At 40.0% G+C, this 22,817-nt stretch overlaps 2 protein-coding genes across 2 annotated transcripts in view; one reads left to right on the top strand and one right to left on the bottom strand.

Annotated features, from left to right (window-relative positions):
- fermt1 (FERM domain containing kindlin 1) overlaps positions 1-22,817 on the top strand; it is a gene marked incomplete at its 5' end in the record, with an annotated part of 928,370 nt that overhangs the window by 728,907 nt on the left and 176,646 nt on the right.
- LOC119418478 (1-phosphatidylinositol 4,5-bisphosphate phosphodiesterase beta-1-like) overlaps positions 22,449-22,817 on the bottom strand; it is a 65,126-nt gene continuing 64,757 nt past the window's right edge. Inside the window, exon 4 of the mRNA XM_037685767.1 lies at positions 22,449-22,469. Coding sequence (XP_037541695.1) covers positions 22,458-22,469 — 12 coding nt within the window. The 3' untranslated portion in view covers positions 22,449-22,457. The remainder of the gene's footprint in view (positions 22,470-22,817) is intronic.

Here is a 22,817-nt window from a genome sequence, read left to right as displayed (position 1 = left end):
TCATACCATAAAAATGCAGATGTGAGATGAGAAATCCTTGAACAAAGTGTACACATACAGAGACTTGGTTGGATTTTCATTTGTTAGATTATTATGATTGATGTATAGCAGTGTATATTTCCCATTATACATTTATTACTCATTCTGAAGTATACTTATAACAAAATGTAGGAAATATTTTAGCAGTGTTGCACTTTAAGTAATGCGGCTCTGTGTTAGACTCCCAAAAGTTACCTTTTAAACAATGCTTTAGGGGAGAAAAGGTCTATTTGCTCAGATAAGCATGGTTACGCTGTTCTCAAACATTCTTCAGATTATCTGAAACACCTTGACTCATGAACATGAGCTTGTTGCATGAGACTGTAAAGAAGAGGGAATAATAGGCTGCATGGTGGACACAAAACAAAGACCATGACAGAATATAAAACATGGAAATCAACCAAAAGAATTGGTTATATGTGAACACTACTTCTATAACAAATGATGGGTTTTTAAATTGTAACAATTTTTTTTTAATTTAGCTATTTTGTTTGAATTTTTTCATTGAGCAGATACAAAGGCAAACCACTTTAGGAGTCTTAACTGAGCGCTGTCTTTTACAATTTTGAACAAATTTAGAATGAAAAAAGTTGAGAGAGACAAAGTAATTTATTGCGCCGCTCATGGTGGCTGCATGTTGGAGCAGCTCTGTTACTTTCATTCTGAGATTTTGTTTTTGGAAACTAATTCCTCTTTTTCTGGATGTAAATCACATTTTTTGGAGGATTGTTTCCTCTGGTATCGGATGCTGTGCAGCTGGAAGGATTTTTACTGAAACGTTTATAGTTTTGGACATTTGTTATGATGCGTAACCATGGCAACAAGGCAGTTTTCTACAACCAACAGCAGCTGATTAACATCTCAAAAGCTCAAATAATATCTCAACTACAGCCCCAAATCTCAAATGAGTTCAAAAGGATGTTATGTGGACGCATTCTCATCTACCTGCCAGCTGTGCTCGAGTGCCTGACCACTGAGATCCTGGAACTAGCAGGAAACACAGCTCATGACAGTGGAAGGACAGGATCATCCCTCTGCACCTACAGTTGGCTGTCCGCAGCTACGAGGAGCTTGGCAGGCTGCTGGGAGGAGTGGCCATCGCTCTGGGAGGAGTTCTGCCCAGCATTCAGGCGGTCCTACAGACGGGGGGAACCAAGAGGCCAGCCGAGTCTGGATGGACGGATCGGACAGCATCTGCAGCCAGTTTCTTAGGATCCACCGTGGGATGGATCTTTACAAGAGATCCTTCCTGCCTACAGCCATCAGTATCTATAACATCTCTTAATGAAACGAGGATAACGAGTTACAACAACAAATAATTTCCCTTTGGGATTAATAAAGTATTTTTGAATTGAATTGAATTGTAAGACAGAAATGTATTGTAACCGTTATACAGCAGAAAAACTGACTACAGATAAGGAGAAGCTGGTTTTCTGGATTAGGTTTAAATTTAAAAAAATTAAAAAATCTACAAAAGTAATACTTTTTCTGGTGGGTCATGGCTGAGCTTTATTTTTTACAAAACAGCATCAATAAGTTAGCTTTTGAAAAAAATATTTCTCAAACCAAAATTGAGAAGACTTCACACATAGTCCAGGCATGAAACTTAAACGCTCCTAACCTACAAATCCCTCAACAACCTAGCTCCAGCTTGTATCAGAGATCTTATTGTTCCATATATTCCTAACAGAGCACTTCACTCTCAGACTGCAGGTTTACATGTGGTTCCTAGAGTTTCCAAAACCAAAATGGGAGGCAGAGCTTTCAGTTATCAGGCTCCTCTCTTGTGAAACCAACTTCCAGTTTATGTTCGTGAAGCTGACACCTTGTCTACTTTTAAGATTAGGTTTAAGTATTTCCTTTTTGATAAATCCTATAGTTAGGGTTAGCTTGGGATTCCTGAGCTATCCCTTAAAGGCTCCAGTATGCTGCCGCGTATGTCCTTTCACTCGTACGTACGCGTGTACTGTACGCAGAGGGTTCAGACATGATACTCCAGCGTACACCCCGAGCAGCTGCAGAGCAGCTTCACAGACAAGGGGCGTTTACCTTCGGGACAAATTGAGGTCGCCGATTGGTCATTTGCTGACACGCCTACTGGATTGAATGACAGGTCGGAAAAAAGAAAAAAAAGCGAGTGCTGGCAGCCTCTGCCGCAGCGGTGTTCTGTGTTTATATGTTGTTAATAAAAAGATCTAAAAAATAAAATAAAACAGAGCGCTGGCTCTACAGCCCACACATCAGACCAGCCCACCAGGAAATCTCCAGATCCTCCCGCAGCCACACTGGACCTGAGTTCAATTCGCTCGTGACAAATTCCTTCATTTCTCACCATTTCAGTCATGGCATCAACGGAGGAGGAAGAGATCACTGCCTCTTGGCAAAAAAACAAAAGAAAAGGCCAGATCAGAGATGAAGAAGGGGAATTTAATACATTGGCGTTGCATACAAAACAGTCCGTCACTGGGCAGTTTATTGTGCGACACCACGTACGCGTATGCAGTCGTAAAAATTTGAGCTTTGCACGGAGGGTACACTGGGGGGTATGCACGTACCTCTGCATACGTACGTACTTATTCTACTCTACCTGTGTGTATTTAATTATTTCAATTGTAACGTGTTTTTTTGTCTTTCCTCCTATAGAAAGTACAATAGTCCCTCGCTACTTCGCAGCTCGACTTTCGTAGACTCACTCTTTTGCGGTCTTTCAATGTAGGATTGTACACGACACACAATTGTCTACTTTAATATTACTCACATGATTGGGAGAGTATGGGATAAAAAGTTAATGAAAAAAATACTTCGGACAGGTGCCGCCATTTTGTAGTTTTCTTTCAATAAGCCTATACTGTAACGCCAGTCAAAAGAACTACACTACCCAGAAGCCAACAGTGTTTCCAGCCATTGTTTTCTGCTGAAATGGAGGGATAGTTTAGCAACGCAAATTCAGAAGCAACAATGTATTAAGCTGACAGAACTGATAAGAAAGTCGCAACTAATCCTGAAGCTTCATGAAGCTCAATCATCCACGTGCACATCAACCTGGACGGGGCGTTGGACTTCATGCTGCAGAGCAGGTCTGCTGAACTGGAACCGAGCCTGACCAGAACTGAGCTGCAGGTTTGCTGAGCTGGTGAGTACCCATATAAAATTTTGCAGTACTGTACAGAACATACGTATGTTGTTAAAATTATGTAGGTTTAAGAGTTTGGAACATTCTTAAGAACATTGCGAGAGTGTGGGAAGGGTTTATAAAGCTTTAAAATATGTGTAAATATCCAAATAAATATAGCATTCCTAATTCACAGTTTTTCGCTTGCCGTGGGTGTCTCTGGAACATAACCCTGGCAATAAATGAGGGACTACTGTACACCTGGACCTGCCATTTTGTGTTCATTTCTCTTTCCTGTCCTCTCAAACCCAGCCAGTCGAAGCAGATGGCCGCTGGTCCTGAGACTGGTTCTGCTGGAGGTTTCTTCCTGTAAAGAGAGAGTTTTTCCTTTCCACTTTTTCCTTTGTGCTTGCTCGGGATGGGAGACTGCGACAAAGTGAAGATCCAACACAATCTGAAAGCTTTCCTAGATAAATAACTTTACTAATTGACTTTTTATGTATGTGAATGTTTCTGTTCAGTGAGACGACTTCTGTTGTGATTTGGCGCTACTGTAAATGAATAAACTGAACTGAATTGAATTTTGTGTTTGTTGGTGTCAACTTACCCCTCGTGGTTCTATTCATAAAGAGCTAAGTCGACAAGAAAAACTCATTCAGAATTGTGTTGACCTGAAAATCCCTCACTAAGTGAGAATCCCTGTTGAGCAATGTGCAGATATAATAGTAAGCCTTGGTCTATAGTCATCATTTAGCCTTTTGCCATCATTAGTGTCACAAAGAGCCTGCTGGCTTGACATCCTCAGACCATCTGCCAGTCCGGACCATGCCAGCCACCTACCACCCTCACATGATGCTCCATTTGGTGTGGCATCTGTGTGATCCACTGATCTGCCAACAAAGACTTACTGAATGTTTAAACAAGCCTTTGGATATGTTACAATGCTCAAGTGGTCACTCTATCACATGTTCAATGTTTGTGTTACCAACAATCTGGGTTCATGACACACGCCGTGTGGAAGGAGCTGCTATGTCTGATTGGTTCTGATTCTGAGAGGGATCTTTGATCAAATATGACTAAAAAAACACATGGTTCTTCTGTTGGACACAAAAACACCAGCAGATTTTCATTAGCCAGTCTGTTGGCAGGCTATTGGAGCCATCAATGCAAAATTAATTGTGTGGAGAAGAGGAAATGTATCTAAAGTTTGTAAACTCTCTCTTTTCTTTAAATGAACTGCTCTGTAACTTATTGCAAACAGATACAGATGGAATGAAAGCATGCAGTGAGGCGCTGCTGTTGTTAAAAGGGGGGTACTGTATTAAAAAGACAACTCAAGTTGAGCATGTCGGTTCTGTGGAGATAAAGTTAAGGCATCAAATTGTGCATCGAAGAACGTGGATGTGTTTCTACACAGAATGTGTTGTCAGCATCTCTGCGAAGTGTAACACTTCTGAATTTGAGTCTGGAGTCTCTCAGCTTCCAAACCACGTGATGTCCACAGGGGAAGTGAAGGAGCCTGTCCAACAAAACAAATGGCTGCAAAGAATGTCATGGCTTTCCAAGAAAAGACAAAAAAGATCAGAGACAATACATAATTCAAGAAGAAAAATAACCTAGTTAAAAGTTCTCAATTCAAAGCTTGTTTTACTCACGCTATTCAATGGGAAATTATAATTTAAAAAGTAAATTAAAAACAATGAAAACAGTGAATTTGGCTTCTACTTTCATGTACTGTTGGTGTTCTAGAAAATAAATACTTCAAGACAGCTCCGTAGTCTCTGTGGCAACAGCTTTAGGAGCTAGACATTTTCTTTACTAACTCTCCTGAGATTTACTATCGAAAACCAATTAAGTCCTTGGCATGCTCATGTGCTCGGCAGGGACTGTTAGAGGGAGTGAGAAAGGTCACCTGTCCCTTTTAGTCTCTAAACCACAGCAGTCCTTCTAATTACACGCATGCATACCCACACATTTATGAGTACAGTTAGAAAATGATCACATAGACCCACCCATTCGTGTGTGCTACGTTTAATGATCTCCCCGTCAAGATTGATGTGCTTAAGAGCTGACGTTAGCATGACAAAGGCAGCAATTAAAGACTATTCCCAACAGCTACACTCATCCCTCACCACATCTTGGTTAAACTAAATATAATGATGTAGAGGAAAACTTGGGAGAAACATACAGGCACATCTCAAAAATTAGAATATAGTGAAACAAAAACTGTCAGTCGTTTCAGAAAGTGAAACTTGTATATACCGTAGATTCATTGCACATAGAGTGAAATATTTCAAGTTTTTTTTTCTTGTAATTTTGATTATTATGGCTTACAAATAATGAAGAAAAAAAATCAGTGCCTAAAAAAAATTGAATAATATGAAGAGGTTGAATTCAGCAGGACTTGGCTCCTGCCCACACTGCTCAGGGTACCAAAAGCTGGCTATGCAATATTCTAATTGTCTGAGATGCATCTGTTGATCATTCCAATTAAATCTGGACAAATTAAAAAGAAAACAACAGAAGCTTGTTTCTGCCTGCCAAAATGTGGGAAACTTTACCTAACTAAACACTTGCAGAGTATATCTCTAATAGAATATATGCCGTTTGAAACTTTCAGTGACTGCGAAGATCATTTCATTGTTGCTGGTTCATTAGGATTCATAATCATTACCAAAGTATAGAAAACTATAGTGTTCAGCTAAAGACAAGACATTTGGTACGCTTCCAGAATCACTTTGCTCAACAAACTAGACTGTTATGGGAGAAATGAAACAACATTTAGATAATGATTAGATTGCTGTGTTGCTATGGACTAATGCTGGGTTCACACGGTGTGACTGCTGGTAACTTTAGACAAAATCTTTCATTGGTAAAGAATCCAAGTAAATGTTTGGTTGTGACAGGCTCAGACAGTCTGTTTAACATTGTAATGACCAACAATGACCAACAAGAAATTTTCAGTTTGTTTTGCGTCATCCTCCTGTTGCTCATTTGGATGAATCATATGTCAGCGCTTACTTTCCATTTATTGAGTTAACTCTGCTGGATAGATGATTTCATACTGAGACACACACAGTGACGTGTACAATATGCAAGTCCATCCAAATGTTGAAATCACATGGTGTAAGCTGGCTGTGAGGTTGTAGACCTCTGGTCTGTTACTGATAATATCTTGGTAATCTGATATAATAAACATCCATCCGACCACCTGCCTACCTTCTTCCCCTTATCTGAAATCGGGTTGAGGAGGCAACAGCTTCAGGAGGGAAAGCCAGACACCTCATACTACAGCAGCACTTTCAAATCACCCCTGGGAGGATCTCAAAGTGTTCTTGGGCCAGAGAGGATACAAGCGAGTTCTGGATCTGTTCCAGGATCTCTAGAAAACATAACCAGAATACCTCCAGGAAGAATCCAAACAAAATGTCTGAGCCACCTCTGCTGACAAATGTGCACAAGCAATAAATCAACTCAAAGCTACATCCAAAAGACAAACTTACTCTGATTATCTGTGGAAAGACAGGTCACCAAACAAAAGAAGCCCATTTCAGCAGATTGTGTCCAGGGCCTTGTTGTTTTAGTCATGATCGATACCTTGTGAACATAGGTGAGGGTTGGACCAGTAAAGACACTGAACCCCTTATTGCCTCTGATGTGTGTCCCATCAGTGTATGAATGTGATCTAAAGCTCTGATTAGTCTCTTTACAATGATTTGTTTAATTAGGTTTGCATAGATCTAGTAAAGTGCTGTATGAATGGGTAAATGAGGACCCAGATTCTAGTGTCTTTGAGTATCTTGATCAGATAGAAAGGTGCTATATAAGTACAGTCCATTTAAATCATGAGCTTTGTCTTTTGCCTCAGCTTCTTCATCATGAAAGACCGGATCAGCGCCCTCATTATGACAGACAAAGCTCCTGTATGTTCCTTCCTGTCTTCACTTAAAAACAAGCTTGAGGCCTATGCTTGAGGTAATGTCTCAACTGAACCAGAGGGAGCATTCCACTTTTTACAGTTGAGAACCATGAATGAGAAGTAAAAAACATTATGCAATCAAATTCACCCCTTAAGCTACAATATGGTGCAATTCACCAATACGAGTTTTAAATCAAGATAGAATTAGAAAATGACAAAAAGAACTAAAGCCATGCAATAGAATAGGACTACCATAATCAATTATTAACCTAATCAAGCATGGAATTTGATGAAAAGGATTTAAATAAAAATACACTTTCATTACGAATAACTCACAGGTAACAACAAAAAAGACATTACAACATTTAAAAACTGTCAGGCAGTAGATGTTTTAAAAAATCTTCAACTCGGCAGGGAAAATGCAAAATGTATATTTATATCTCAAAAGAACAAGCAACACTTAGAGTCTAATAAAGAACAGATCCTATTTAAAACTTCGTTTTCAGGAACTGAGATGGGAACAGGAAAATGTCAGCTCCATTACTGAACTCAGACAAGTCCCCAACACAGATGGAGAGACGTGGTTCTTTTGTTAAATCTGAAGCAAAAAACAAGAACAGACTTCTAATAAAAAAAAAACACTGTTAGATACTTGGCATCACTCTTGTCTTAGCATACAGTTGTACTGAGAGAAAACTTATTGCTAAACGTCCCAGTAACCCTCGGAATAGATTGCAACTGGTTAAAAAAGTGTCTTCTACACAAATCCCACTTGAATAAAAGACATATTTCCCATGATGACTTATTTAAATTGACTGAAGCTTGTAATTTCCTATTAGTGTACATCTACTCTAATGTTTTGTATGCAGAACAGTATTTTGTACCATAATACTTGTTTTTTTAACTTGCAGAATTTATACTTTAATATTTTTTGTAGGTTCTAGTACACTACATTTTCCTATAATTATTTGCCACCCACCAGTTGAAATATAATTTTATCAGATAATATATTAACTTAATGAAATGTCCAGATATATGTATCCTGTTTTGTTATTTAGAATGATATTGTGTTAAAACACGATCTGATTCCGTTTCCGGTAGAAAATGTAGTTTCAGTTACATGCCTACAACTCCCAACATTCACGCACCCACCCATTATAGAACCCAAGATGGCGAGATATTATTGGTTGAGAGATGGGTCACATGTTAGAGTAGAGCTTCCCATTCGTCGATGGTGGTGACTCCTCCTGGGAGGTGTGGCCGAGCTGAAGAAGATGGGTTTTGAGTTTATATTCTGGGCCATTGTTTGTGACTGCATAGTGAGGTGGCAATGGCCCAGGGCTTTGTACTTTACATGTGGGTAAAATAAACCTTTTGAAATGGATGACGATTGCTCCTCGTGCACTAATGATTTTGCCCGTATCTGTGTGTTGTCTGTATGTTAGCAAAATATCTCGTAAACCACTGGACAAGTTTCAATGGAATTTTCCAGAAAAACCATCACACATACAATATATCTTTAGGATGCCAACCCAATTCTAGATGGGCGCAACAGCCAACTTTTGCACACACAAAAAACAAAAATAGCAAAGTTTCAGTCAGTTTCAAAGGTGTGGTTCTAAAGTTTTGTGTGGGAGTAGCTGAGAGTGATTCACAACACATAATCTGAGCTACTCGTCGCACGAGATCTGTGCTTAACACCACAGGATTAACTGCTGGTGGCGAACCTTTTTGTCTGTTAGCAAAATATCTCATGCACCACTACATGAATTGTAATGAAACGTTCAGGAAGTGATCATTAGATGCACATCTACAACTATTAACTTTTGGGGTCCATCCAATTCAAAATGGCCACCACAGCTAGTTAACATTAGCCAACACAAAAATGGTTGTGACTCACTTACTTTTACAGATTAAGCAAAAATTGTCATTTACTACACGTACCATGTTACAATACTGTACATAACATTAGACCTGTCACAATAAACAATAAATCAATTAATCGCATGATAAATGAAAATTATCGACCTCATTTTCATTTATCGGCTTTATCGTTTCTTATTGTCTCTTTCTTTCTGCTTAAGACACTGGATGACAAAAGGCTCAACTCCGGTGCTCTTCACTGACTTCTCCATTTCTCTTTTCTCTTTAAAATCTGTTTTAACCATCCAAAATCACGTTTTTGGATCTTTAAAAGCAGCTAAATTGAGAAGCTAAGCTACAAGTTAAGCTAACAGGCCGACCTCAGGAAAAAACCTTTGTCTTGTCAAAGCTCCAAAATTCACGGTTGAAACCCATGCCTTTGTGTAAAAAGTTGTTTTTATCTGCAAAAAGAAGCTGAGAACTTGTTTACTGATTTTCTATTAAAAGCTTTGTGCAAAAAATGCTATGCTAAACAGCTCAAACCACACCGAGCGTCCACCATTTTGAGAACCGAAGAGAGACAACTCACTCACGTCAAGGGGCCTCCCTCTCATTTTTTTTTAAAGAGACACGCTGCTCGCTACCTCACTATCCATCCTTCGGTTCAAACGGTCTTATACTGCCATCCAGTGGTAAAAAAAAGGTACTACACACAAAAATGAACCAACATTTCTTCTTAAAGTTGACAATAATTACTAATTATTGTCAAATTTCAAACAATATTATCGTTTATCGCAAAATTTTCTGAGACAGTTGCCCTGCAAATTTTTTTTTTATCGTGACAGGCCTACGTAACATTTTCAATGTCTGATTAAGCAGCTAGTTTAATTTTAAAGTTGTTACCTCCCTTTTGTATACACTGTCTATCCAATTTGACATATTTTTGCCATAAAACAATGCAGATTTCCCTGTAATTGTTCAACTGTATTCTATCCTAAGTTTAAAAGTCGCACTAAAACATTACATTTTAAACTTATTCACTTTACAATAGAAATGAATGTTGCAGTACTGCATCCTTCAAATGCAGAACCTTATAAAATGTTTGAGGTTACTTATGGTTCAGGCAGAGTCTTCAACTTTTGGACTTCTTTCACAAGCAATTCTTGAGGCACTTAATTTTTTTTTTTAGAATAGCTGTATAACGTTTAAGACATTAAAATATGTCGGTCATAAACTTTGTGTTTTTCTGTTGTGTTTTACTCCGTCCCGTCTCTCTTTGAGCTTCGTTCTGCTGGTCTGTCTGCTTCTGAACTTGAATGTTTCTAGTCATGTCTCATCAACATGCTCAGTGTTTATTCTTTATAGTGAACACTATTTTTCTCTGCACCCCAGCTGGCAGAGGAAGACGGCAACCCCCTCTGAGTCGGTTGCTGTCAGATAATCTTACAAGTTAAAAGGACGTAATGCCAAGTTTGCGCTCAAAGGGGATTGTTTGGTCTTGATGTTACTTTGTAGAAGACCATGGAAGATGTGTTAGATTTGGAGCCTCCGTATCTGAATAAAGCTGAACAAAAGAGAAGAAGCATGAACGTTCGTAAATGGAAGGAGGGGGTATTAGAAGTTAATCTGCTCCTTCCAAAGGGAAAACTACCTTTCATGTCAGGTTAGCGCTAACGTCTCCTAACAGCTTCGACAGTAAAACCTTCATCAGTCAAATCGTACCATCTGAAAGGTGGAAGATGCTCGGAGTAGTTTGTCTGGTGTAATTTCATCACACATTGCTGCACTGGGATAATTATCTGAGATAATTACATTTATTGACCTTTTGAGGAAAAACTCGTCCATAAAATCAAGTCCCACTCTCCCAATCTTCCCTGCAATAAAAATAAACAAATAAATAAATAAAAACAACAAGGCAGCGCTCAGAGACTGTAACGTATCGTCTAAGAGTAAGGACCGTTTAGAATCAGTCGGGCGAATCGAATCTAATATCTTTTTCAGCAATGATGGATGAAAAGTAGCTACTTGTTCAGTTCATCAGTAATAACAGCGTGATGGAGCTGGATGGGAGTATTGCAGAGCTAAATTGAGACCAGTCAATAGGGAATGAGCTAAGAACCACTGAATAGAGGTCTAGAAACATCATTTACTGTGACGATTCAGGATCATTTTACACGACAGCAATGACTTGTATGTATTTCTGCAGTCATCAATGATACATGAAAAGAGTAGATCAACTTGGTGAAACAGAACCCTTTGGCCCATATCTCACTGGGCTGTGATGGTTAGAGACTGGTCGGTGAATCTAAATTGTGACCAAACAGGCACATTGTCACTTGCAATCTCAATTAAATCTTCAAGTTATGACCAAGTGTCAAGTGAACCAGCTGGGTTTTGTGTATGCATTTATTTTAAAAACTTTGGTTTATTTTCAGCAAAGCTCTCTGTTTACTGGTCAGTTTAAGTTCCTACCTTCAGCTATGGTCATGAACTCTGGATAGTGACCGAAAGAATGAGATTGTGGATACAGGTGGTTGAAATGAGTTTCCTCTGCTAGGTAGCTGGACTATCCCTTAGAGATAGGATGAGAAGTTCAGTTATCTGGGAGAGTCTCAGAGTAAAACCACTGCTCCTCCACATCGAGAGGAGCCAGTTGAGGTGGTTCGGGCATGTTCGAGGAAGACCCAGGACACGCTGGATACACTATGTCTCTCAGTTGGCCTGGGAACGCCTTGGAGTCCTCCCAGAAGTTCTGGAAAAGGTGGCTGTGGAAAGAGATATCTGGACCTCCCTGCTCAAGCTGCTGACCCCGCTACCCAACTTCAGAACAAGTGGAAGATAATGGATTGATGGATGAATGCATGGATGAATGGATGGTTTATTTTTGTGTGCTTGACTTGCAAAACTATTATTTTAGGCCATGTACATTGTTTCACTGCCTAACTTTCCTACCCCAATTGTACCCACCTTAGCCTGCTGTACTCAACTTGGCAGTCACCCCTTACTTTGATTTACAAAGTATTCTAACAGTCTATTAAAAATATATATAGACATATTTGTAAGCCTTTTAACAATTATCATTAGTTGTGTAAATGCTTATAAAGCACTAAGATTAATTTTTCTTCCATTTGTTTTATGGGATGTAACTCATTCCACAATTTTTCTGATATTTCAACAGTTCATGTATCAAAACGTTCAGCTCGTTCAGCTCATTCAGGACATTCCTTCTATGACTTTTGGTATTGGTGACATTTTTTAACCTTTTGAGATATTTAGCTTTTTCGCCCATGCTTTTCTAACGTAAATTAAATGGCGTTCTCTCCAAAGCCTTCAAACCCAGTTTAGAAACCTTTTCACATTCATTTGAGCTTTAGTTCTGGTTCAACTTTTTTCAGCTTCTTTCTGCTAATTTCATCTTTTTATGCACCTTTTAGCTTCTCATTAAGTTAGCCTTAATTGCAGCCATTTTTTTCTGCAATTCTTTGTGAATTTCTGCCTTTTGCCCCTCTTTCTAACAATTTTAACTTTTTATGCTCCTTTCAGCATCTTTTTATAATTTCAGCTTTGTTTAAGCTGCTACATTTTTTTTTCTTATTTGAGCTTTTTTCTGTGCATTTCAGTTTCTTTTTTGCTTTTTTCAGTTTTTTGTAATACCCATCCATCCATCCATTTTCTTTACCCGCTTGTTCCATTTTGGGTCACGGGGGTCGCCGGTGCCCATGTCCAGCAATCACTGTGCGAGGGGCGGGGTACACCCTGGATGGGTCGCAAGTCCATCACAGGGTCACATAGAGACAAACAAGACAAACAACCATTCACGCTCTCACTCACACCTAGGGACAATTTAGAGTTACCAATCAGCCTAACATGCATGTTTTTGGTCTGTGGGAGGAAACTGGAGTACCTGGAGAAAACCCACGCATGCACGGAGAGAACATGCAAACTCCACCTAGAAAGGCCCCCGGACCGGGGTTTGAACCAGGAACCTGTTCGCTGAGAGGCAGCAGCTCTTAATACCATACCATATCATTTTATTTATAGAGCGCTTAAAACAGCTACAAGGCCAACCAAAGTGCTGTACAGACAGAACAACAGGTAACACACAAAGCAAAATACAAAATTAAGTAAATCAGAATATAGACATAAAAACGTTGCAGATAATAAATATAACGACTAACCAGTGTGGAGCGTACAGGTTCAAAACACAGATCATCTGGTGTTGAAAGCTACTGAATAGTAGTGAGTTTTTAAACGGGATTTGAAAAGCGAGAGGGAGGGGGCCAGTCTGACAAGCAGAGGTAACTCGTTCCAAAGTCTTGGTCCTGCTAAAGAGAAGACCCTGTCACATCTGCGCTTAAGACGAATTCCTGGAACTGTGAGGAGCAACTGGTCTGCTGACCTCAGGGAACGTGGTGGGACATACGGTTGTAGCAAATCAGAGAGATGGGGGGGCGCGAAACTGTTCAGTGATTTGTAGACATACAGTAGTATTTTGAACTGGATTCGAAGGTGAACTGGTAGCCAGTGCAGGGAGGCCAAAACTGGTGTAATGTGCTCTCTTTTGCCTGTACTGGTTAAAAATCGGGCTGCTGCATTCTGGACCAGTTGTAGTCATGCAATCAGCCTCTCTGTCTATTTCATAGCTTATTCTGCTCATTCCTGCTACATTTCTGCTCTGTTCAACTTTTTCTACACATTACTGCCGTTTTTCTGCTGCTTCCCACTTTTCTTTCCCTGCTTGTAGTAAATGTAAGCCGTTTAAATCCAACTCGAATTAACAGTTTAGCCATGAAACCTTTTCAGCCTCGTTTAAACTTTTTGAGCAGCTTTCAGTGAAAGTCATTAAGCAATAATCATTCAACCTGCATTTTCTCAGGAAATGCAATTACTCTAGTTGTTAGGCTTGGTTAGGCTTGGATATGTGCAGGTTTAGGTTTAGTTTAGGGTGTTTTCTATAATAGGAGCGCTCCTGTGTGGGAGACAACATGTAACTTTAGAATTTCAGAAACTAAACTGAAAAGAGTCCAAAACAAGCCTGAGTCACCCACAACTTTTATTATTTTAAAAGAAAATTTGTTGCACAGATTTTCTGATTGGCGGCACAGTGGTTCAGTTGGTAGATCTGCTGTCTCTCAGTGAGAGGGTCACTGGATCAAGTCCTGGCTGAGTGCCTTTCTGGGTGGAGTTTGCATGTTCTCTTCGTGCATGCGTGGATTTTCTCCAGGTACTCCAGTTTCCTCCACAGACCAAAAACATGCATGTTAGGCTGATTGGTAACTCTAAATTGTCTCTAGGTGTGAGTGAGAGAGTGAATGGTTGTTTGTCTCTATGTGTCCCTGTGATGGACTGGAGACCTGTCCAGGATGTCCCCCACCTCTCGCAAAGTAGTGGCTGGACATGGGCACCAATGACCCTCGTGACAGGTAAAGGAAGAACAATCAGATAAAAATTATGGATGGATGGACGGACGGACGGACCGGTGGATGGATAAATAAATAAATAAATAAATAAATAAAGTTGGGAGTGGTAGCACAGAGGTCAGAGAAGGTGGGCCTGTGATTGGAAGATCACCGGTTCAACTCCTGGTACCGACAACATCAAAATGTGCATGGGATAGTTGAGGTGCCCACACCTGCCTCCACCCTCATTTGTCTGACTCTGAGCCCTTGAGCAAGGTCCTTAACCTCCACCATCTGCTCCACCAGGTGCTCTAGATAGCAGCTCTCTGCTCCACACAGAGGGCTGTGGTAGCTCGGTGGTCTGTGGTTGTGTCAGGAAGGGCATCCAGTGTAATAAACAATGGCCAAGTTGTTGTGTGATTTAGTTCGCTGTGTTGACCCCTGAAGAAGGGAGCAGCCGAAAGAAGAAAAGTAAATAAATGTAGTAAAAAGTTTGTTTTGTGAGTCTTTGAGGTACAGTCTAGTTCTTTGGTTGGCCTTGTCGCTGTTTTAAGTGCTCTATAAATAAAATGGTATGGTATGGTAGTTCTGGAAAGACAACTTAAAAAAGTTTTGACCTGTCTTAATCTAAAGTTTTACATGTTTATCCAATATGTTCAATTTAAACTTTCTCAAGTTTCATTGATAAAATGCAGGTTTGCATAATTTTTTTAAAAAGTTGTTTCTTTTCAATTAAGAATTTTGGGGGCCACATGGAGATTGTCTAAGGACCACTTTTGGCCCTCAGGCCATATATTGCCCACGTGTGGTCAAAGCCGATTTAAACCAGTGCCATGCTTTTGTTTCCAATTAAATCCACAGATCTTTATCTATAACTAGTGCTTCTTCTATCCATTGCCTCTAATACACAGGTCTATTAGTATTTTCCATCATTAATATTAATACAGAGTTAAAAGCAGCAAATAAATGGTTTAATTAAGTGTTGCTTGGACAACTGATTGGTAATATTAAATAAAATAAGAGACATGTACGGTTGGGTTTTTTTCTCTCTCTGCTGCAACTGCTACTTCAAATAATCCTCAATAAATAAAGAAAATTGTTATTTACAGGAGCAAACGGAGCATAAACAGTTTTTATGGTCTACATAAACATCAATTTTTAAAGCTGCATGGGAAACAGTTTCATGGGAAGATGTCCTCGAGCTCATTTGTTCCATCTGCACAAAAAGGTTATCCTGCATTCAGAAACTGACACAGTGCAATTAAAAAAATAGATCAATTAATGCCAGCCCAGACGGTAGTTTCTCTTCGCTAACTAAAGCAGACTTTCAGCTGACGGCAAGGCTCGCTGTCTGGTTGGAGAGCTCCTGTCTCAGCTGCTTCTTATTTGATCAGCTCCAGTTCCCCGGGGACGACCTTTTGCTGGGTTAACAAAATGTCACATCTGATTTCACTGCAGGCATGGAGTGACTCAAAGATGAGTGCCAAGTGCGACTAGAACAGACTGATGCCAGCACGGTGACTAAAGAAAAGACTGCATACCAACAGTCCAGCAATTAATTTGTTTCTACTTTGATACGTCTACGTTTTTCTGGACTTTTTAATGGGTTGACAGCTTAGACATAATGCCAATTATCATTATTATTATTATTATGCCAAGATGGCTGCACTCAGTCGAGTCGCAGCTTCAGCTCCCGGTGAACTTGATCGTTTTTTGTTCCTGTTGTTTGTGTTTTAACCTTATTTTGCACCTACAATGTACATCCACAGTGCGGGTATGACCGCGACACACTTGTGGAGTTTTCTGTCTTGCCATTGTGCCAGCATGGTTCAGTCCTTCCAGCCTCAGGCTCAGGCCTGTCATGGTGGCTGTCTCCGTGATCCTCCATCTGCCTCCATGGACCAAACTCTACGGACCCGCTTGGTTCCGCGAGGAAACCTTGGATGTTCTCCGTCTGCTGGACCCGGTTCTGGAGGTCAGTCTGGGAGGGCAGCTGCTGTGGTCCTTATTATCATCAAACTACTAACTGGACCATGTTGTTAAGAGAACCTCACTGTCATCAGAACCACTCTGCCAACAGGACCATGCTGCTGTAGATTAATTTCTTTTTCACTTCTGGCGCCTTGTTTCTGTATTTTTGTTGCATACTATGAATAAATCCCAGTTTATGTTAGTTTAGTTTATGTTAGTGCCGCATCAAGCGTGTAAATTATAGCAGAACAGAACCTACGAGAATCGTGCTGCTGTTGTTCAATGTATTGTTTTGCACTATTAATGACTGCCGTATATTTTATATCTTTTAGCATTTCGCTGGACGTTTGTTTCGCGTATATCTTATTTTATATCTTACATCCTTATTTATTGGGTTTTTTTTTTACACTTTATATGTTTGCTTTTGTTGGATGTAACTGTGACCCTGTGTACATAATTTAGTTCCACCTCATGTACCACATGTGATGTGAATGACCATAAAGAACCTTGAATCTTTGAATAATAAAACTGCCCTTTTCTATTTAAATAACTATTAATGCATCCTTTTAAAACTTGCCATTTATTTATTGGTATTTTGTTATTTTGCGCCTTAATTTAATTTTAAATGATGGTTTGTCTCCCTGATGTTCCTGCTACAGTTTTTCTTCTTCTCCTGTTGCTTTACACCTCAAAGGCACTCGTGATTGGATTAAATCCTTCAAACTAACAGACGAATCAAGACAAAAGTGTGAATAATGTGAATTTTTGGACTGTACGTCCAATTATCTGTGGATTTGTTAGATGTGTCAGATTATCTTCTTTTCTTTTTTTTTTTTTACAATAATAAAACCAGTGTTTTTTCTTTTAATGACATCTTTGGCTCCTCTTGAAGTGTTTTTTTTTCCTGCACAAGTGTACCATTGTGCTCATTCTGGCCTTTTCAACACAATAATCTCTGGATCCACATGAAGAGCGTTCCTTCTGCAGTGACACCAGCCCCTCTGTTCATCGTTACCGTCTCCGTTTCATCTGTTCATTCATCCAGTCACAGTTCTCCTCATTCATCCAGCAGCTCAGCCTCCTGTCGGCTGAGAGCAGGACTGCTCCTTAGGAGGTCCAGAAAAGCGGCTGTAGATGCCAGTTTCGATTTTTCAGTGAGCAGTAATGAGATGACCTGCCTCACACTTGGGGAATTCATCTGTGTGAGGGAATCACAGACATAATTGACTAAAGAATCAAACCCAAACCCATCAGGTCCATCACACTGCCCCTTTCTGTTTCTTTTGTAATACTGCCTCTACGCTCATTCCCTGCTCATCAGGAGATTCCAGCAATGCGCGACACCGATCAATTTATTGTCCATGGTCGATGACGAATGGTGCTGCAGTTTCTTTAATGAAACGCCCTCAGTCAATATGCCTGCTTGCTTTAATCACCTGTTACTGCAGCTGCCGTTTGCCCTGTGGCCATACCCTTTGACAGAAGTGATAGCCAGGAGCAATCATCTCGTCATCACATATTGGCAACGACTGAACTAACCATTGGAACGAATTCAAAGCGACAGACCGACTATGAAGAGATACAGAGAGGTAAACACATGAGGACAATACATACTTTTATAGTGGGATGCTCGTTTATTAGTGACCTCCAGCACAGGGCCTGTATGACTGGGTATGTCATGTCAAAAGGATGCTTTTTTTCAAACAGGAAGTCGGTCCCAGCAGTTCTTCCTCTGATTTTATCCTCAAATGGTGTCCCCATTGAGTTTGTTGATTCCTATAAATATTTGGGTGTCTTGGTCGACTCGCATCTCTCTTTTAAGCTCCACGTGGAAAACTTGGTAAAGAAACTGAAAGTTAAACTGGGTTTCTTTTTCAGAAACAGATCCTGTCCAACTCTGAACAGTAGGAAACGCCTTGTATCTGTGACCTTCCTTCCCTCCATTGATTACGGTGACATTATTTACATGAACGCTCCTACAAGAACCCTGCAGATGTTGGATGTTGTCTATCATGGTGCACTAAGATTCATAACTGGCTGTGATTATCGTACCCACCACTGCACCCTGTATTCAGTGGTTAACTGGACATCATTAACTTCATGCAGACTCTCTCACTGGTACATTTTCATCTTTAAATCACTTCTTGGTCTGCTGCCTTCATACATCTCCTCCTACATGTCTCTGCGTGAGTGCAGTTACAGCGTGCGCTCTCAGGGCATTATTACCTGCAGTGTTCCCTCAGTGAGGACTGAACTAGGCAAAAGGGCCTTCTCCTGCTCTGCTCCTGTTTCCTGGAGCTACCGCTCCTGTTTCCTCCCTCTCGGTTTTCAAGTCCCGTTTAAAAACCCACTATTATTCAGTAGCTTTCAACACCAGATGATCTGTGTTTTGATCCTGTACGCTCCACACTGGTTTGTCGTCATTATCTGCATCGTTTTTATGTCTATATTCTGATGTACCTCATTTTGTATATTGCTTTGTCTGTTACCTGTTGTTTTGTCTGTACAGCACTTTAGTTGGCCTTGTCGCTGTTTTAAGTGCTTTATAAATAAAGTGGTATGGTATGGAAAATTTTACAAAAAGACCTGAAGCTCTTGACCGTGACCTCTCTAAGTGGCTTTAAGAATCTGTTGGACTCCTGGCAGGGACCAATGCAGACATGTTCCTGTTTTTAGTTTTTTACATTCACCTTAGAATCTAGCTGTTTTTTGTTACTTTTCTTTTTTTAGCCATCTTATTGGTTTTAAAAAAATAAATCTGTATGCCTTTTTATAACTGTCTATTGTTTTCGCTGTTGTCCGTTGTTGTCATCATTCTTTGTTGAAATCAGGTCTCTCTTGTAAATGAGTCCTCGAGGCTCAGTGGGATTTTCCTGTCTAAATAAAGGTTGAATGAATGTGCTTGGTTGTGTGTATGTGTCTAAACCAGGAGTGTGTGGGAGTACTCTCTCCTGACCTGTCAAAGAAAGCTTCATGCCTCTTTGAACTTAAATGTCTGAGCAGAATCCGTGGAAGAAAAAAGACCAACTCATATTAAATTCATTCAAATGATCATATTTTCTCAATTTTGTTGTGTCAATGTCTGGCTGCTTTCCAATTTGGAAATTTATTAAAAACAGCTATAAAATGACCAATAACGGCCTCCAGCAATAAACATCAATACTGTTTAGTGTGTTTTTGAAGCTTTATGAAGCATTTCAGGATTATATTCTTTAAAGTAGAGCAAAACGTGTAGTTTTTTTTCATTAGGTCATTAAGAGAGAATCTTCAAGAATTTCCATCCATCCATTATCTTTACCTGTACCTTTCTTTTTGGGTCGCGGGGTCCCTGGTGGCCCATCCACTGGTGCAGGGGACACCCTGGACATGTCTTCAGTCCATCACAGGGACACAGAGACCAACAACCATTCACTCTCTCACTCACACCTAGGGACAATTTAGAGTTACTGATCAGCCTAACATGCATGTTTTTGGTCTGTGGTCGGAAACTGGAGTACCTGGAGAAAACCCACGCATGCATGGAGAGAACATGCAAACTCCACCCAGAAAGGTCCCTGGCTGGGACTTGAACTGAGGCGACATGTTCGCTGAAAGGTGGCAGCTCTACCAACTGCTCCACCGTGCTGCCCTTCAATAATTCCTAAAATTAATTTATTTTAATTTTAATAAGGCGGTACGATAGCTCGGTGGTCAGTACCTCGGTATCAAGCCCAGATTATGTCAGGAAGGGCGATCTGATGTGAAACAAGTGCCAAATCTTTTGTGTAAACTTGCTTTCTGGGGTGACCCCAGAAGGGAGCAGACTATGGAAGGTGGTTGCTAAGCCCTTAAAGCAGGACTGGTCATGAAGGCCTAAAGCCGAAGATGGGACCGTGATCATATGACATGGTTATCGAAACGACCTGATATCAGATCATCATCCTATTTTTGCATTTTGCTGCAGGAATTTCTCAGAAAATTGTGCAAGAAGTCTGGGCCTGTGTCATGGTGCATTGGTGGGTTTATGTGGTAGCATGACCGTGGGAATGCGCTGCTATAGTAAGACGTGTGTATATGTGTGTATAACAACCCAATTTTTGATAGGGACCTTTCTTACACCTAGATGCAGCTTCACACTGAAATGGAAGTCAGTACCTCACTTACGTATTTTTCAAGTTACCCAGCTCAGAAGTTGGCTGGATGGACAGAGGGCATTTCCAGTTCCTCTCTGTGCTTTTTGACAAGTGTGGTGAGGGCACAGGATTTATAGTGTGGAGGCAGAAAATAGCAGAAAAACCCAGATTGGTGAGTACTGAGTACAGCAGCATGTTGTTTCTGTTCACACTGAAGATTTCCCCTTTTTTCTCAATCAGTCATGTTCTAAAAGTCCATTAGGTTATGTAGAGCGTAGCTTGGTTTTCTTTCCAGTCATACATACAAAAATAAACCGTGCAACCAAAAGTGGCCCTTGAAAACAGCTTTGTACAAAGAATAAAGACCAAGTTTATAAAAACTACTTTTGAATAAAGTTAAGTCCATGTCTGTTTACCAATTTATAAAGGATTGTACTGGTTAAATAAAGCATGCCTAAGCCTTATTTTACAATGTTTTTTTGAATATGTTACAAAACATGAAATATTTGCTGAAAAAAAAATACAAAGTACTAAATTTTGCATTTATTAGCCTCAGCTCTTTCTCTTTTCTTCACAACAATGGACCACTTGAAAATACGGCCACGTTTCACGAATCAACGAGTCAATACAACATGATACGATACAATGCAGTGCAATGGAACACAACAAAGAATATGATACGGTACAAAACATTAAAGTACAATCTCCACAATGCAATCCTGTGTTTTCTTGTTCTCTCTGGGAAATTTATTTTAAGAATCAGTGCTATACCTAATTACCTTCACAAAAATATCCATAAATAAATAGATTATTAAAGCAACCTTACACAATACAAGTCTAATAAATCTAGAGGCTACAGTAAAAGCTTGTTGTGAGACCAGCACTTAAGTAATTTAAACTCAAAAATAGCACACATCCCTGCCTGTTAGCCTGGAAGAACATCACAATCGTTTCTGATTGACAGCAGATAACTGTGGGGCTTTGCAGATGAAAGGGGTTGAATTACAGTTTTTATCACCAATATGTGGGTAAGATGACAGAAAGGAAGGCTTGCGTTTGTGATTCTGCTGCATTTAAAAGTGCAGTCCTACAACATGACATCACCAAGCCATATTGTAAATAATATTACCATCCTAACCCATTCAGAAAAATATTTTTTCAACCTGTGGTTTGCAGAAACATGGCTCTTGTGGGCCTATGTTGTTATCAGAAACATAATAACGCGGAGAAAATGTGGAAGTATTTTTCATGCCAAATGAAACTTTGTCCTTGATTGAAAACCTGCTTTGTCAGACAAACATGTCGAGCATCTGTAATTTCTTTATTAAAAACTGCAGAATACAAAACAGCCTGCACTCGTCCAAACATGCAGAACTCGTGTTATCTAATATTTCCACGCTGTCACAGCTGTTTACAATGTAGAGCAGTGTCCAGGGCCACACAAAGGCCTTGTCCACTCTTAAATCAATGGATATGGGAGGCGCTGATTGTTGCAGCCGGGGCTCATGCAGCGACCCTCCTCCCTATCAATACACACCAGACTGCTCACATAGATGATGGAATAAAACAGACACTGTAGGAGCTTTGTGCACCTTAGAAAACACCATCTCTATAGAAAACACCATCACTATAGTGGAGTGGAGTAAAATAAAGAAATAAATATTTGATTTTGCTGCAAATAATGGTTATTCATGAAAGGCTGATTCAGATTACGAGACAAAACATACATCATTAAACTTCAATTGGCAAGTCTTTTGTTTCTTAATGTCAAGGAGAAATGCCAAGATGAATTTGTTGCTTTACTGCCACTATATGTAGTGACAGTAGTAACTTTAAACATGCAATGAGTTAGCACATGGGTTTTAAAGCTAAAGCAGCTTTTGCAAATCGCTGCTGGTGCTTCAGTTGGTACATCAGGCGGAGCAGCGGTGATGATGATGTCCTGCTGACCTCGTTTAGATACTGTTACATTGTTTGAGACATGCAAGTTGCTCTTTCGTTAGCAGCAATCCTCACCGCTGCAGCTGAGGTAGCAGCCACTTTCACCTTACAACCTGTCAGAGGAGACAGACAGCGCTTGAGGAAATTAAATGTTTTACTCTGACTCTGCAAAAGAGAAAAGTGAAGAAACCAGAGGAATTGCATTTCCTGCAAAAATGCAGTGTGAATGCTTGTTGCTGAACGAGTTTGCTGAAAGCTGCTGAACAAGCTAAAGCTTACTTGAAATGCACCAATAGCTGAAAAGTCAAAAGAAAAAGCTTAAAGGAGCATAAAAATAAGAAAGTATCAAAATAGTAACAAAAAAGGTTGAATCATGTCATCTGGACTTCGTTTTTTTGTTAAAAAGAAACGTTTCGCCCCTCATCCAAGAGGCTTCGTCAGTCTGAGGCCTAGCCATCTGG

The sequence above is a fragment of the Nematolebias whitei genome, chromosome 12, assembly GCF_014905685.2.
Source record: "Nematolebias whitei isolate Nwh7 chromosome 12, NemWhi1, whole genome shotgun sequence".
In the NCBI taxonomy this organism is placed as follows: Eukaryota; Metazoa; Chordata; class Actinopteri; order Cyprinodontiformes; family Rivulidae; genus Nematolebias; species Nematolebias whitei.
Note: the sequence above shows the minus strand (reverse complement) of the source record. Positions and strands in the feature narration are given on the sequence as shown.